This window comes from Nomascus leucogenys, chromosome 20, assembly GCF_006542625.1.
Source record: "Nomascus leucogenys isolate Asia chromosome 20, Asia_NLE_v1, whole genome shotgun sequence".
In the NCBI taxonomy this organism is placed as follows: domain Eukaryota; kingdom Metazoa; phylum Chordata; class Mammalia; order Primates; family Hylobatidae; genus Nomascus; species Nomascus leucogenys.
In genome coordinates this window covers 39,723,956-39,742,954 of record NC_044400.1, presented here as the reverse complement: position 1 = coordinate 39,742,954, position 18,999 = coordinate 39,723,956, and the positions used below count along the sequence as shown (strand labels likewise).

The 18,999-nt window shown below is 34.0% G+C and overlaps 1 protein-coding gene across 1 annotated transcript in view; it reads right to left on the bottom strand.

Annotated features, from left to right (window-relative positions):
• Positions 1–9,031: 9,031 nt before the first annotated feature.
• The window catches only part of GABRA4 (gamma-aminobutyric acid type A receptor alpha4 subunit), a 79,259-nt gene continuing 69,291 nt past the window's right edge, over positions 9,032–18,999 (bottom strand). The window contains exon 9 of the mRNA XM_030800923.1: positions 9,032–18,875. Within this exon, the coding sequence (XP_030656783.1) occupies positions 18,345–18,875 (531 nt within the window). The 3' untranslated portion in view covers positions 9,032–18,344. The remainder of the gene's footprint in view (positions 18,876–18,999) is intronic.

Genomic DNA, 18,999 nt, shown 5'->3' with positions numbered 1-18,999 from the left:
GTAAAGCCTGTATTGATAATATGAACATTATAAAATGGCACTTTGGGAGGCCAAGGCAGGTGGATCACCTGAGGTCAGCAGTTTAAGATCAGCCTGGCCAACATGGTGGAACCCCATCTCTACTAAAAATACAAAAATTAGCTGGGCGTGGTGTCGTAAGCCTGTAATCCCAGCTACTCTGGAGGCTGAGGCAGGAGAATCGCTTGAATCACGGAGGCGGAGGTTGCCGCGAGCCGAGATCGTGCCGTTGCACTCCAGTTGGGCAACAAGAGCGAAACTCCATCTCAAAATATATATAAATATATAATAAAATGATCATTCTTGCTGTATGCTGATGTATTTTAATTAGTGTTTTGGTCTATAAGACTGGGTCACTGGTATTTTCTAAAGAATATATTTTAATATGGTATTATTGCTTGTAAATAATACCATATTAAAATTGTATAGTCTTCTCAAATACGTACTTTATGGGTGATATATGTAAAATTTTTGACATCTTCACTTAACTCTTCACCATGTATTATAGTATTTTAAATTGAGAAAATAAGCTCATAGAAATTCTGCTAAACAGAAAATATCCTTTCTATTTTTTTCATTTTGAAATATGTAATTTTTTCACCCAAATATTTTCACAAGTACCTTCTTTTGGCCTGTATTAAGGGAACCTATCTTCAGCAAATATTTGTATGAGACAAATTTCATTAACTTTGTTGTTATTTATGATTCTTTTGAGGTTTTTTTTTTTGATGGAGTCTTCTTCTGTCTCCCAGGCTGGAGTGCAGTGGCACCATCTTGGCTCACTGCAACCTCTGACTTCCCGGGTTCATGCAATTCTCCTGCCTCAGCCTCCTGAGTAGCTGGGATTACAGGTGCACACCACCACACCCGGCTAATTTTTTGTGTATTTTTAATAAAGACAGGGTTTCACTATGTTGGCCAGACTGGTCTCGAACTCCTGACCCCGTGATCCGCCCGCCTCGGCCTCCGAAAGTGCTGGGATTACAGGCGTGAGCCACCGTGCCCGGCCTCTTTTGAAGGTTTTACAAATTTAGATCCTGCAAATTGGAAAGCCTTTTAAATTTTAAGTCTCTAAAAATGTGAATTTATACTACTTATAGTAGAAATCCCATAAAAAAATTATATAAATTTAGAATATTCCAAAGCACAATTATAGAATGTGAAAGTTAAATATTATATAAGATTGAAGATCCAATTAAATTTGTTCATATTAGCCCTTGGTTTTGAATGAGTATTTTAAATATTTTCCTGTGTCATGGGCTTTGTTTTTAATAACTACAGTCTGCTACATTTTCAAAACCCATGTTTTATTGGCAAAACAATTGAATTCTTTGAAAATGTTCAAATGATTTTAATACCGTTCAACACATTTTTTCTGTCATAAAAAGTTTACTATTTTTGTAGATAATTTATTTACAAAGTTTTTTTTTTTTAAGGATCAAATATTTGTAAAATCCTGTTTGGAAGCAACAAAGAAACAAAACGTGCCATTATGTTTAAGTCTACAGTTTTGTTTGTTTGTTTTACTCAATTCCAGTTTCACAAAAAAATTGATTCATCTAATTATTACATATAACACTATTTGTGAATTTTAACAATTGCAGCTTATATTTCAATTGCAGTTTAGAGGCATTAATTAATTGTGTGCATACCACAGCCCATTCCAAGAATATAATTATCCCATAGGTTTCTCAATTTAATATGAATATTTATTTTCTCCTAGGACCTTGTGTTCTTCCCAATTCAAGTTCATATTCTACTGTAATAATTTATTTTAAAAATTGCTTGAACTGCATATAAAATCACATTCCTGATAACAGCTGATGTTTTACTCTTTTGAAGAATGAATTTTCCAATGTCTTAATTTGACTGCGTAAATTAACATAAGTTTTAGTAAATAATAAAATATACATTTATGATATAGTTTTTCTAAATTTCCTGTGCTGCTAGTGTCCCAGACCACCTTCCTTTATTAGTAAGTATCCTTAATGATGTATTTAATAGAATAGTGGTTGTATTAGCCCATTTTCATGCTGCTGATAAAGACATTCCCCAGACAGGATGATTTATGAAGGAAGAGGTTTAATTGACTCACAGTTCCACATGGCTGTGGAGGCCTCACAATCATGGTAGAAGATGAAGGAAGAGCAAAGGGATGTCTTACATGGCAGCCAGCAAAAAGAGAATGAGAGCCAAGTGAAAGGGCTTGCCCTTATAAAACCATCAGATTTCATGAGACTTATTCAGTACCACAAGAACAATATGGGGGAAACTGCCCCCATGATTCAATTATCTCCCACTGGAAGATGAGATTTGGGTGGGGACACGCCAAACTATATCAGTGGTGAGTAAAGTTTGGTCTGGAAAGGTCAGATAAACAGAAACAGGCTATTGCTAGTTGTTTGTCAGGTTTGTCCGTGTGTTAAAGGCATAATATTGTTTACTGCACACATTTCACACTTTTTAAAATGAGATGATAGCAGAAGCTAGAAGTAAAAAGTCAAGATCTAATAAATCCACACTGACTTATTTTAATGCAAACATAAATAGTAATTTTTCAACAAAAATAAAACATCTGGGATAAACACTGTGTTGAACAAGATGCTAAGAAGTAAGATATACATTCTTTTGTGTGGTATGTTTCTGTGAGCCTGAAGATATACATTCTCTTGGGTGGTATGTTTCTGTGAGCCTGATGCCTTCAGAACTTGCCAGATCAAGTACACATAAAAGTCTCCTATGGCAAGATCTTCTCCCACCTAACTTCTCTCAAAACACAAACTTTGTTTACTTTCCCATCTCCCACCCCTTCCCAGGCCTTGATCTTAGAAGTGAGAAGAAGCACAATGTGCTCACCTCTTCTTTTCACATAAGTCTCATATGTCTCCAAAACACCAACCATCCCACCTTTGTTCTCAGTCCAGATCCCCTTATAAATCCAATTTGAGGGAGAGGAGTGATTGAAACTCTCTAAAGTAGATTTGGCCAACTGTCAGGTTAGCTTTTTTTTTTTTGTAATGGAATATGAGGAGAAATTAAACTACAGGGCCAGGAGGAAAACAGGAAGGATAAGGAGCTGAGTGGTGCATGGCATAGGTCTCAGGAAAACATGCATAGAGACATTTGGAGGCAAGGATTTGGAAGTAAATGTGGAATATGGGGAAAAAAGATGAGAGATAAAAGGAGTTTTTCAAAAGTGTTCATTTGTGTTATATGTACACTTCATGATGTTTAAGGAATCCAAGGAAATAAATTTCCTTTTAAATTAATTTTTATCACTGTGCTGTTATTCTTTGACTACCATGCTGTAATCCTATGATTTCAATAAGATTAAAAAGAGAACAACCAATGGAATTTAGAAAAAAATTTCATAAAATAATGTCTTGATCAAGAAAGAATTCAAATCTGAAATTATTATTTAGCTATACTAGCACTTGTAAAATGTGTTTTATCTATGATACCAGACTGCACAGCCCTGCAGCCTGACCACACGACTTCATGAAAGGCTCTATTTCATGCTTTCTGGAAAAGTTTTTGTTTTTTAATCTAATGGTTTGCAAGTTATTTGGCAGAAGTGACATCTCTATTTAGATCATATGAGCTGCTTATTTACATAGACCATCCAACTTTGTGAAATGTGAACCTCAAAAGCTAATTTCAAATTTGCCTAGTTTCAAATCGCCACTTAATGGCTCAGTTACTGCCCACTATCTGACCTGGAGTTAATCAACTACTTAAAGGGACAGTTAAGGGAATGACATAATATTAGCAGGAAGGATATAGCTTCAGTGGTACAGTCCCAAAGGTCAGAGTCTCTTTAATTTATTAAATTGTATGGTTATTTTTAGTGAAGGTTTAGAAAGAAGCCCCTCTACTCTGGCAATTCTTTTTACTAGAACCTGAATGACCTCTAATTTTAACACCCTGCCTAGAAAAACATCTGTGACCCAATTCTCTCACAGTCTTGTTTCATGTGTTATGAATGTAGAGATATGTATCCTCTATGGATTTCATTGAAAAATAAATAGTTCTTCCTCTAAATTATCTTATCTGGATTAGTGTTTGACTATTAGTTAGTGGCAGCATACACAAAAACATACCAAATAATACGGTTCAAAGGGTTATTTTTCATAGGCCACAATTATGTGCTAACTATAAGGCAAATTATTCGATCACATGTTTTTGTTTTTTTTGAGACGGAGTCTTGCTCTGTCACCCAGGCTGGAGCCCAGTGGCGCCATCCTGGCTCACTGCAACCTCCGCCTCCCAAGTTCAAGTGGTTCTCCTGCCTCAGCCTCCTGAGTAGCTGAGATTACAGGTGCGTGCCACCACACCCAGCTAATTTTTGTATTTTTAGTAGAGACGAGGTTTCACCACGTTGGTCAGTCTGGTCTCAAACTCCTGACCTTGTGATCTACCCACCTCAGCCTCCCAAAGTGCTGGAATTACAGGCATGAGCCACCATGCCTGTCCTCAATCATATTTTTGATACTTCAATGTAGAGGATCTAGGGCCAAGGCATCTAAATTTCACAGTTTTTCAACTGCCAAGCAGGTGTGAAATGATGACATTCACTAAATAGACTACTGGATAGTGCCAATATATATGACAATTAAAGATGGCCTCAGTACTTTGACTGTCTTCCATAGAGAGGCAAGGCCTATGTCCCCTTGTCTTGAATTGGAGTGGACCCTCTATCTACTTTGACTAATAGAAGATGGCAGAAGTAACAGTATTCTAGTTTGTATGCTGGGCAGTAGTGGATTTGCTCTTTCCACTTCCTGTCACTTAGAATGCCTACTCTGAGGGAAACCAGTTGCCACATAAGAAGTGTGACTTCTGACACTGCCATGCTATGAGAAAGCTCAATATAGCCATTTGCAGAGAAAGATCCTCAAACAACCACTACTGTTGTACTTCTCTCAGCCCAGGCATCAGGCCTGTGAGTGAGAAAACACTCTTATGACTCCATTTTTGGCAATATTTCACTACAACTTCATAAGAAATTCCAAGTGAGAATCACCCAGGTAAGCCCACGAAAAAATGAATAAGAAAACCCAAAACAATGCTTTTTTTTTTATTAACCAAATTTCAAGGAACTTTGTTAAGAAGCAATGGACAACTGGAATAACACTCAATATTTACTAAGGGCCAGGCACAGTGGCTCACACCTATAATCCCAGCACATTAGGAGGCCAAGGCAGGCAGATTACTTGAGGTCAGGAGTTCGAGACCAGCCTGGCCAACATTGTGAAACCCCATCTCTACTAAAAATACAAAAATTAGCCAGACGTGGTGCTGTGCATCTGTAATCCCAGCTACTCAGGAGGCTGAGGCGGGAGACTCACTTAAACCCAGAATGCGGAGGTTGTAGTGAGCCAAGATTGCACCACTGTACTCCAGCCTGGGCGACAGAGCAAGAATCCATTTCAAAAAAAAAAAAAAGAAAATTAAGCACTTAACTTTGTGTAAGACAGTTTCGAGACATGTTCAACTTATCCAAACATCAAAAACATTCTTGACTAATTACATCTGACTCCCTCTTCAATTGCTCTAAACATCAGAATTATGATTATAGATCCATTGTAGTATCTTTAGTTCAGAGCATTACAAATGGTTGTTTTAGTCATAGTACACAATCTTAAACTGGAATTGTGTGAAGCAATTTGTCTGCCCCATTTCTTAAAAATAGTTAATATTATATTATCAAAAACACATAAATAAAGTGAAAATTATTGTTGGCATGCTGTAATAGGTCAGTTCTGACATTAAAATATCAACATTTTATTGATAAAATATGCGAGGTGATATTAGTGAGGCGATCAGATTTTAACTGCTCAACTAAACTTACAATTCAAATTAGCCAATAAACTAAACCTACAAATTGCAAAGTGCTATGCTACGACCCTCATTTTGTCATCAAATGAGTATATTAATTTTTAGCTTGTTAGACTTACAGGATAAAACTGTGAACTTGTATCAAAGAGTATTTGTCCTTTATCAAAATATAATTGCTTTACAGATTTAAAAATTGTACCAAATAATCACAAACTGGATACGGAGAACATAGCAAAATGCCAGGAATTAACTACACCAAGGAGAACCTAGAGGTGGTCTCAGCAGGCAAGATGGCCAGTGCTGTGATTTACAGGTTGCCAGCAAGACAAGAGCAGGAAAAAGGCAGTCCAGGAGAAGGATTTAGCTTGACAAAGCATCAAAGTATGTCCATACAGGATATGTTTAGAGAATTTCATGCAGTCCTGGGTGACTAGGTCATAGAATAGGTGGAGGCAAAGGATAAAGGTGATTGTGTTGGGCCCTAAATGTCATGGTAAAGAATTTATATTTTATCCCCCTGAAACAAATAGAGACTGCGGCAAATGTGAAATGAACAGAAATGAACTTTAAAAATATTTGGCATCAGAGTGTAGAATGGATGAGTCTGGAAAGACAAGATCAAGAAGCCTGAAATAAGGCCCTCACTTGAGCAGAAATGCAAAGAGTAATTGTCTAATGGAAAATAAATTACATATCACTCAACCTTTATGATGAATGCCAGCATTTTAGATCTGCTCTTGGAGAGATATATTTGAATAATTCAGTTAGCACAGTCTCTAAAGGGCATTTTCAATTCTATGTATGGTTTATTCTTCGAGTGGCCAGAAGGTATAATTCTATTTACAATGCAATCTTTTCCAAAATAAACAGCAATAGCTTCCCCCAACCCCTGACATTTGCTTTTTTTGTGCTAAAATAAGCATTAGACCTAGTCTTACTTATGAGTGAAAAATAGATTGTTCTCATTTATAGAGGAGTATTATTTATTATATGATGTAGTGTTTAGAGAACTATGCACTTGAAAATACTCAAAAATAGAAATATGCCCTCATTTTTTTCCATTTTCCACGCAGAAGAGAGGGGGATTTTTGTTCTCTTCTCTCTGTGGCCCTGCTAGAAACACTACAAAATATGAGGGAAGGGGTTTTGGCACCAAACAGTATTACATTTACACCACGTTAAGAGTAGGCAAAATGCAGGAAACGGAAGTCATAGAAAAAATGGAAATACTATCAGTATGTCAGGGTAACATATCAATTGAGGTATATCCCTCTGCTCAGCATACACATGTATCAATATGTTCAGTTTTCAACTAATAAATGTATATGGGGCATCTTGACAATAATATTATTACACAAGCAGAAATATGGGCCTTACTTAAAAAATGATGCCACTGATCAGCATTTATCTTAACGCTAATGATACAGATTCATGAATCCATTTGCCTAGAATGCTCGGTTGATGAATGTTACCCTGAAGAGTTTTCAAAGGTGAACATAATCCAAACCAATGTTAAATAGGTGACGTTACTTTACATTTTTCAGAACAAAATGAGAGGGATAGCATTTAACAATTCACATGATGAATGCATATTTGACATCAGCAAAACATACTGAAATAACGTAGCAGGAATTCATATAATTTTTCTTGTAAAAGAGAGCAATTCTCAGAATGCACAGAGGATAATAATGCAGACTAGGTAACATTGTAAACAAGTAGACAATTACTGAACCACCCGAGAGTTTATTTTCATAACCAAGAGGCCAGGATTGAGCTTCAGTTTCCAATTAATCAGAAAGAAAATTGACCTTGGACAACTAGACTTATCCAGAAAATGAGCTATATAGAAATTCTTCATCAAAGATTAAAACAAATGAAACTAGTATAATGTATGCCATTGATTTAATCCAGTTTTAAAAGTTATCATACCTCCAAGTATTCCATTAATTTATTTCCCCTACATCTCTATTTATGCTTGTGTTTGTGGAAAATTTTGTTTCTTTGATTTTGACTTCCATCTTCTTCTATATTGACTATAATTCTGTCTTATCAACATTGAATATAAGAGGCAAGCACGTTCTAAATAGTATTCAACTCAGTTGGAAACAGAATCTGGCAATCAATGAGAGTTTCAGAAGTGTGTGTGTGTGTGTGTGTGTGTATGTACAGCCATACATATACATGTGCATATAAATATTAAGTGAATATAAAAACACACACATAAATTTATATAACACAAATCACTAGACAATAAATAAAAAGAGCTGTACATTTTAAATATTAAATTTTAAATATAATTTTTCTTACTAGAGTATAAAATCATATTTAAGTGACCAAGTACCATAAATTGGGAGTGGACTTAACCCAAATAATATGTCATACAACAAGTGAACAAAAGAAGAATTCTTTGTGTATTATGTGTTTTGTTAATCTGTGTTCATATAGGAATAGGTTGTGTGTGTGTTGTGAACGTCTGCGGTCAACTTTTTCCTCTCAGGAACATTCTCTTCTTTAAAAGCTATAATCAAAAACCTACATTTTTTTCTTCAAGAAAGAGGTGATTTGGAATACTACATTTAGAATATTTCATAGTACATTATATGATGTAAAAAAAACTTTATAAAAGACAGTCACAGTATTCAAAGTGTTTTATTTCATCAAACTAATTACAGTTAATAATCTGAGCTAAATATTAAAACGCATAAACTCACATGTTTTTATTAAATGTTAATCCTATTCAGTTTCTCAGACATTTACTTTGGTCTTCCAAGTTAGGATTAAGTCATAGATTGATTGCTGTATTTTATTAATTTTAACTCTCTTCCTTGGGTTGAATCTTTAAAAAATACACAGAAATACACACATTTGAACCCCATTAGTAAACCAAAACCACATAGTGAAAAGTTTCTATTATGCCACATCAGATATTACAGGTCCTATAACTTTTCTTCATCCATGTAACCTACAAAGAATTTTTCAAACCATTAAAACTTGGCAAAATTCCAATCTTGATGGTGGTATTGGTCATACAGAGAATTAGATGTTAAGTAAAAACCGGGAACATTCATGATAGCAGTGGGGATTCCAAAGAACTATCAAGTCAGACATAATACTGTGACCAGTTTAAAGGAAGGATATTTATAGACAGAAAAAACAATACACAAACCAAAAAATATTCCAAAGATATTTATGTTTATTGTTTTAAATTTAAATAGAAAAAATACATTAGAGGGATATAATGTTTTATATTTTAATAATTCCAGAGTTTAGCTCCAACACATTTATCTTAAAATATAAGTATCTGTGATTAAATTTTATAGAAATTTAAATCCTTACTATTTTAAAGACTCATTTTCCAGTGAGAAATTTAGACCTGAATAAATCTACAATGCTATGCTCTAGTATAAACTTTGTTTTAAGAAGCAAAGTAACTCTATTACCATAAGTAATAAGTTGAGCTTTGAAAAGCAAGGGACATTTACTTAAAGGGACAGTATTTAAAAAATCATTTCCTGATGAATTACTTTAAAACAGTAAACCAATATTTGATAATGCTCCTTTTTTTTCAAAATAAACTTACAAAAACAAAATAATAATGACTATGTGCTCCTCACTAAAATATACCATGATAATATTCCTACATAAAATAAAATTGCCAATTTCAGGGAGTCAAATGTGATTACTAAAACCTCAATGTTCTTGAGGAAGTAATTTTCCCATAAAATCAAAACACCTCTATCTCCTATCAAACCTTGAACTGTTATAAATATCACACTTCACATTTACTATTCTAATTGAGTAAGAATATTGAAGCTCAGATGATAACAAATTTAGTTTTTATGATATGAGGAAATATGCATTATTTTTTTTTACTTCTATAATAAGGAATATTTTCAATTGTACAACTAAACAAACAATTTTAAAATTATTCAGGAGAAGAAAGAAGGGAATGGACTTTATATTCCTCAGTTTGTACAACACTTCAGCTGAGAAATCAAAGAAAACCTTTATTTCTTCTGGAGTTTTCAACATTTTCACAATCAAAGTAATTATCAGGGGATTTCTTCCATTAAGGATAAGCCAGTGGAAAAAATTAACCTTCTATTTCAAACTATAGACATTCAAAGTATTATCGCATAGATACACCTTTGCATGAAAACTGGATTCTCACTCAAGTTACAATGAAGCTCCCTCAAAATCATATAACCTTACCTTATCAACCAACAGTTATTTTTCTGCCTCTTGAAAAATGAAAGCTCTGATTTACTGTATACTTGAACTAGGAGACAATATACATAATCAGTAAAACGACAAGCCAACATGCTGCACTGTGTCAGCAACATCTATAAAGAGAAAATACAGACTACAATTCACAAATATAAAAGACTGAGAAAAAAATATGTCAATCAAACTTTAACTGAAATACTATACATTTTCTGTTATCAGAGCTTCTTTTACTTCCTTCTAAGGAAGCTATTTTCTATGGACTTCAAGTAATAATTTGTATAGATACCCATGGAAATCTATAGTTTGCATGTTAATTTGCCTTTGGAAACAATATTATGCAGTTGGTAATATCTTATATTGCCAACAACATAACTTTGTTCAGGTATTTGCCAGACTCCTTTAATGCATACTGTAGTAATAATAAAAATGAAACATATATGAGAAAATATAAAATATGAGACATATGGGAAAATATAAAATATGAGACATGAGAAATACAAAACAAACGAGTTCAGCAAAATATTGTATTAAAGAGATGATGTATATGTATTAATATATGAGAAAGCCCTAATAGCACTTCACATTATGATATTCATATATGATCTGCAAAATTCAAGGGATAAATTTTTATCAAATTGTGTAAATCCACATTATCTCCATATTTTACATTCTATTTCACTGACACCATTTGTTTATTCTCTCTGATCACACACGCTCACACCAAAAACCCAATGTATTACAGTGAGGTATTCCCAAATTAGGTTATATCTTATAGCAACTAGATTTGCATGGGATAAGTAAAATTAATGAAAAGTTTGTTTTACTGAAAACTAGATGAAATGTATATATCAGAAAAATTAAAGATGACTATAATTAGTTTTAAATCTTAGTGTTAATATAGAATATATTTAATTTATCCTTTACTACTTGTGTAACATGATCAACTCTGTCACAGCTTGAGGTATCTGATGACATTTCAAATACATTTTGGTAATTCTTTTTTGCAGGTTAGTATTTTCAATTAAATTAATTGGTTCAGTGATAATATCATACTCTTGAATATCATAAATTTCCTTTGCATAGTTCCATTTTTCCGTTTTGAAGGGGAGATGTTTGTCTCTAGTAAAAGGAAAGGATACCATTTTATTCAAAATTTATTTTATATTACATGTGTGTGTTTCTTTTATTTTTTGAACAGAAGTAATTAGTGGTAGAGAAAAGCTATTAAGAAACCATAAGCATTTAAAAATTTTCCATTAAATGTATCGTTATCCAAAAAGAAATTAAAAATGTTTATACTTATAATTAAAGGAATAAGTACTTCACTAATCTACTGATGAATTGAAGGACAGGAAAATATAAATAGTGTAATAAATTAACATCGGGATAGAAATACATGACTGAAAAGTAAAACCCAAGAGGGAAAAATGAAAATACAAAGGAAAGGGAAGCAATCTCAGAGGACAACTCTGGGATTCCCCCATAGAAACTAAAGAAGCTTGCAGAAATACTACCAAGGAAAATGTAAAAAGAATTTATTTTTTATACAGGGGTTCTTTCTATCAGCTTCCCAGTCCTTCTCAATTTTCTGAGGTGCCATACAGCTGGTTTAATCCAGATTTAATCTAGGTTTAATGCTTGATTCCAGTGACATCTGATATACAGAAGGTAAAAGCCATGTAGCTCTGGTGGTCATATCAGTAAAAGATACTCTGGTCAATCCCTGGTCTATTGGAAGTGCAAATAACATACAGTGACTCAGTTAAAGGTGGTGAAATAAAAATATTTATAATTCACTCCCCACCTAAGACAGTCTCCAAAAATAACATAATGAAAAATTGAGACAAAAAATGAAAACCATATCTGTAATTAACAAGTAATTGATGACAAACTATAGTCAGTAGCTTTTAAATAGGTAGCCATCTGCACTAATAGGAGAAAGGAAATTGACTGGCATATATCTTAGGCAGGATGTAGATTTCAGTAAGTATCGTTATCCTGAGATGTTTCAAACAAAGATGGTTTGTTTGAAACCTCTGTAAGATGGAGTGTAAACAGGCAAGAAAAAAACAAAATCTGTCTTCATACGATTTTACTATATACTTCCGAATAGTGGAATGTAGAGGTAAAGATAAAAATTCTGATAGACTATATTTGAGAGTTGTGAACAAGCTTGCTGAATAATATAGAATACTAAGGCTAATGTGGGGAAGGGGGTGGGAGTACGAGCAATAATCACTAGCAATAACATAAAGAAAGTAAAACAGAGAGTTTTACACTGTGAACTACATAGGCCGCCCAAATGTCAAAAATAGATACAAAAATATGGTGCCTGGGCAGAAGAAAAGACACATAAAACAGTTTTGGGGAGGTGGGCTTGAAACCTGAAATTTAAATAGCTTCTGTGGGCTGATCTGACTCACCCTCCCACCACTTCCCACACTCTAGTTCAGTAAATAGCTGGCTCTGCTCAGTGATTAATAGAAAGAAACCAGCCCCAAAAATAGGCAAGGGAGATAAAAACTCAATGAAAAAGCAGATGAAGCTCATGCCAGATAAAAACTTTTTCAAGAAATAGAGGAAGAGTTTATATAAACAGTGCTCTGTAGTCTCAAAAAATATTATAGACATGATCTCATTAATAGAGAAATATGAGAAGCTCAAAGAAGATATTTCAATAAAGCAATGGTAAAAATAGAGAAAGGATGAAAAATGAAATGACAGTGGCCAAGAAAGCAATGGAAAACAAAATAAACCATTATGAAGTTGAAAAGCACATTAGAAGTTACAAAATAGAATAATCACAACTGAAAACTCACTAGGGTCATGGTTGACAAAAGTTAAAGAAAATTTTGAAGATACCAAAGTCGTTATAAAGAATACTGTAAATAGTTATAGAGCAGTGGTCCCCAACCCCTGGGCCACTGACCAGTACTTATCCATGGCCTGTTAGGAATTGGGTGGCACAACAGGAGGTGAGTGGCACCCGTTGAGCATTACCGCCTGAGCTCTGCCTCCTATCAGATTAGCAGCGGCATTAGATTCTCACAGGAGGGCATGCAAGGTTGTCTGCTCCTTATGAGAATCAGCTAATGCCTGATGATCTGAGATAGAACAATTTCATCTGAAAACCATTCCCCCACCCTCACCGGTGCCTGTTGCCAAAACAGTTGGGGACCGTTGTATAGAGACAAGAGGGATTTGACATAATTGGCATTTCTAAAAAAAAAATTAACTTAGACAAAATTGCAGAAAATTTTCCTGAAATAAAGATTGAAACCTGGGATAAAAATCTCCACCTCTCTAAATCTCTTGCTTTAAAGAGGCACCATCCAAATTTCAACAATTTCTTCAGTTTTATCCTCCAATTTTAATCTTATCTTGAGATAAAAGTCAATTTAATTTTTTATTATTTAATGGCAGCATATATGTCGTATTGGCTTCTACATTTATAAAACTGTGTCTTTTAATCAAGCAATCTACTCTCCTAGACAAACATATTCAAATATAAAATATTTATAATTTCTGGGTGGTAGAATTTTGAGATTGTTTTTAAGTTTCTACAATGTCTATCTTTAACAGTCATGCATCACTTTTACAAATGACAATGAAGTCATTGTGGTTAACAAAAAAAGAAAAAAAAAGGAATAGAAGGCAAAGTTTAAGAGAGGAAAGAAAAAATAAGAGATCTCAATTGTTCCACTACCTCTAGATTTGTGGCCCTCCAAACCATAGTTCACACAATAATCAGGTGATTTCTCTAAAACAGAAAAATAAGGATATTAGTTTTCATCGTATTATTCTTCAAGATTTTTAATAAATTGCCACTAATCCTAATCAAATTCCATTCCTTTAGTAATTTACACAAAACTCTTCCTAATCCAGGCCCTTTGGGTCTTTCCAACATCAACAACTCTCACTTCCCTGCCTTCACCCTTCCCTCCAAACACAGAACTGAGAATCTGTAGTAAGAGTTCCTCTTGACTTTCCACATCTTCATCTCTTCTCCTGCGTCAGGTGCTGATAAAATTGTGCTTTTGTTTTTTTGTTTGTTTGTGGAAGTGGGAATGGAGGCTATAAGAACTCCAAATCATTCTATAAAATTTAGCTTAAGATTATATCTGTGAAACCTTCTCTGCTGTCACTCTTGTTCCTCTCCATCAACAATGTTATTAAGTTATGTGCATCTTTTATCCACCTCTAGATCAGTGCTATGCTGAGCAATTTTGGAGCCTGAGGCAGAAGAAAATATTATTACTACTGATTCTATTAACTTATTTAAAATTTGTATATTCTGTTCGTCATAAATTTTTTGCATTAATTTGGATTTTTAAAAATTTTCACCTAAATATTAGGTATCTTGATTATTGAAGTTTTGATATGTCCCCATGTATATTTGTGCCTGAGATGAGTATCACCCTAGTTTTGGCCCTGCTGTATTCTACTGAAGCATTAGTTACACCCCATAATTTTTTGTCTATCCATCTATCATCTCTACCGGACTGTGACTACCTGCAAGGAAAGGGGCTAGTTTTATCTCTGTGTATCTAAAAATCAGCACAGTACCCAAACTGGGCAGGAGCCCATTTAGTGAATAAAATCCCAGAAAATCCCAGAGAAGAGAAATAGCCAATATTCTACTGTCTTTAAAGAATACAATCTTCCCTAGGGAAGAATACACTTTATCTAAATGGAGAGATGTTATATATATTTTTGAAGGTAGGGAAACCTTAGTTTGAAGCAAGCCGTGAACTTGTAATCAAGCAGTAGAACTAAATTTTTGTCCGTAAAGACTCATTTGTGGTGCAAAGTATTCAGCGTTTTTCCTACAAGAGTATGCTTGTATTTACTATGAGAATCAGAGAATATTAAACCTGAAAAGCTCTTAGATATTACATTATCCAACTCCTCCCTGTTATAAATGAGGAATCAGTCTTAGAGAGGTTAAGAGACTTGTTTAAAACCACAAGACACTCAGAACTTGAAATTAAGTGACCCATCTCCACACCTCGTGTCTTCTACTGGAGATTATTCACAAATTTAGAAGAGAAGACCATTGAGAACAGGAATGGGGAGAGTGGAGAATTTTTTCTAGGCCAGGAAGAATTGGCCAGCTCATGGGTAAGATAAGCCACAAATAAATTGTTTATGAATTGTTTGAAAAGGGGTCACTGTTAAGGTGAGGTTATTGAAAAATGCCTTTCAAAGTTCTTTCCAACCCTGTGATTTTATCTTTGTCATTTAACTTCTCTGTGACTCATTTCATCAAAAAAAGGGTGACTCTACTCTCCATCTACTTTAATACAAGATTTGTGAGGTCCAATTTAAAATATACATTATTCAAAGTACTATGTATATGCACAAGTGCAAGTCATTTTAAACTGTGGATTAATCATGTAAATATATTTTTATACCTAGTCATGCCTGGAGGAAATTGAAAGTAATTATGCAGCAGTTAGTGGCCAACTTGGACTGCAGATACTAGGTCCTGAATAAAACTATTCTGCATTTCATCTTTAAAAGAGTTATATAAAGATACCATTCTCAGCCAAAATTATTCATTATTATTCACAGATAACCAGAACTTTGGGTGCCCCTAATTATTCTTCTGAAATTTTCTAAGAGGGAAAAGTGACTGGCTCTTCACCAAAGTGTTTTTACTTGATGTACCTCTGGGTTATTGGGAAGATAGAAATGATGACCAAAATAAAAATCACTGAATGAATTTGATGAAATTTAGTTAAGGAAAGCAAACAACATATTATTATTATTATTATTATTATTATCATCATCATCATCATTATTGACTTTGTGTGCAAATGAAATAATTTATTTTAATAATAATGTTTAACTTTCTGGTTAATGTGTTCTTTAAATTAACAATTAAGAATCCTTGGTTAATTTTGTCCTTTCCCATTCTTTGGCCACATGATTTATTTTTAAACCTTCATATGTAAAGGTAAGAAAAAAAATCATTCCTTTTTATCTCTTTACACTGTAAGATTTGTAGGATACTTTTTTTAAAGGAAGCCAATGAATAGCCAATGAATTATTTCTTAAGATAGGCCAATAGATTAGCAAAGAGTAAGCGTTCCTCACCAAAAACAACAACAACAACAACAACAAAACCAGCCTTTTCATCAGAATAGTGAACTATCAGTTTCTAGCATAGTTCCTGGAACAAAGTACGCTCTGAATAACCAGTAGTGAGTGAATTGTGCTTCCAACCATATTTCCAAACATTGTCCTCAAGGCCAGAAATCTATTCACATTCATGAAATCATTTGTGATAAGCTTTTTTGTACAAGTACTCTTTATTAAATATATACATATATACAGATGTTACTGGGCCTAATTTTACTAGAATCAATTTTAAAATGGGGGATTGGGACTGGGTGATTTCGACAGTATCTTTCAGCCTTAAAATGTGTTGATTCTATGGAATACCTAGAAAGACAGCCAAGAAAGATTTCTCAGATATGACTAAAAGATATACAATTAATATTTGGCATTTGCACAATTTTCAGGTCTCAGAAACAACCATTATAAGGTAGTGCAATAACTGAAAAATTGATGCCAATTAACTACTATCATTTCTTTTCTATAAAAACAAAAAGAGAGAGAGAAAGATTTTGTCTGCAAGGTGGCCATTTCTATCAATATGTTCCCTAAAACACCCAGAACACATTCACTCATCCATTCCAGAGCAGATAGAGAGAAGCACAGAAGAAAATCTAGAGGCAATATGACAAAAAACCAGACCTAGATTCAGCTGCATAGACAGTTGCAAAATTTTCAATTAAGTTGTTAAGCCTACCTAATGAGAAAGAAGTCAGTAGATGAAAATCCTGATAACTCACATAGCAGAGTCAGTGGCATCCTACCCCACAGCTATTTTTTTTCACTCCTTTCATTTGCTGATCTCTTAATTTTAAAATATTCCCCTAGTTATAAAACCTTAAAAAAAGTCCCCAAAAAGCCAACATGATGACTGCCCAGAATTACAGAACTACGGACACAAAAACTCTTGAAAATTTAGCATTTCACTAGCTAATATCTAGATCTATGTTGGGGAAAGCACCTGAAAAAGCCTGTGCTCAGTTCCTATGTCTGATGATTCTGTGATTCTGATCAAATTCTACTCTGTGACTCTGATCAAATTTGAGACAGTTAATCTTTAAGTCTTATAGTGCCCAGATTTTTACTTTCAAGTACACAATGCTTTTCACTTATAGAACAATCTGTACCACATTCTCATCTATTTTGAAAACCAATTGCTGAAGTTGTACTAACATCAAAGTGGTTATGTGAACAAATATATTTGTTATCCACTATCACTAGAGGTGGAAAAACATTTTGAATATGTTGTCAGACTCTAAATAAATGTCCTTCACTAAAGAATGCAATGTCCTCTGCTAGTTTATGGTTCTTTGGCATGCATTGACTGTTCTACTTTTTAAGTAATATTGTAGGTAAAGGTGCAAGAGCTTTCCTAGAGAGACAGTTTCTAGCATAGTTCCCGGAACACAGTAGGCTCTGAATAACTATGTAGTAAATAAATACATAACTGAACGAACTACCATGAAAAAGAATTCATACAATGAGTTAAACTTTGGCTCAGAGAACAAAATTTCAAGTCAACTGTTAAGTACTGTTTAGCCAACATGAGAAAGGGAACATATTTCCTCTGGTCTTTTTCTTAGGCTTTTATGCAGCAGAGATTTTACTCTATTGATCAGTGTTTATACTATTAACATTTCCTTTTGCCAATGTTTCATTTAACAGGAAAATTCCTTTTCTTGAAGTTCCTAAGAAGATCACCAAAGGTCACTGCATATGACATCCAATAAACAATTCTGGTTAAGGGCAGTGCCACTGGGAAATTTAGGGTGGCAGGTTGATATTCATAGGGTAGATTTTTTAAATGTCATAGTCTGTTTTCAAATATCTATGAAAAAATATGTGCCACTTGTCTCTAATAGCTCTATTTCTCTTATCCCAACTTTCCAGGATGGTGTGTATTCTATCTAACTGAATGCTGAGTTCTTTTAAAATAATTTTTCTGAAAAAAAAAAAAAACATAGTTCACTTTTTCACTCAGGAATTAATTAACTCTCCCAATAATGACTGGCTTATATCTTTAAATGGAAAAATTACATAGAGTTTTTATTTTAGTAAAGAATATTTGTTTATATTTAAAAACATTTAAAAAGACATTCTGCATTTTCATCATCTTTTCGCAAACTACTATAGCAACGAAATTACATTAGACTTTCTGATTTCTCCATAGTGTCCTTAGATAAATAAACAACCCAATAAACCATGTTAAATGCCCCAAATGTGACTGGAAAGAGAATACGGGCATATTTGTCTATTTTACTTGTGCCAGATCCAGAAGGTGGTGGAGCCGATGGAGGAGGAGGAGCTGACAACTTCCCAGTAGCCCCTATGGTATTAACTGTGGTCTTAATCCTCTGCAGTCTTGATCCAAATGCGTGACGAGCAGAAGCAGATCCAACTGAAGCCTTTCGAGGCATATATCCAGTTCGGCTAGAAGTAGGAGAAGCAGATGGAAGTGCTCTTGCCGCGGATATGGTTTCAGCTGCATTTGCACGGCTGAATGGGTTTGGACTGGAAGCTAAGTAAGACCGAGGTGTGCCTTTAGAAGATTCTTGAACAACTGTGGAGGATTTGCTTGAATGGTTTCCCACCTCAGTTCTGTTGCCAACATCAGATTCGGAGTGAACCAAAGCATTTGTTCTTTTTCGCATGTTCAAATTGGCATTTGTATTCTGAAAAGGTATATGAAAAAATATATTGGTTATGTAACTTTATGCAGATTTGTACAAAATGTAAAGGGATCAAAATTTTTAAAATTAGTCATTTCCATAAAATAAAACTTTATTAATAAGCTGT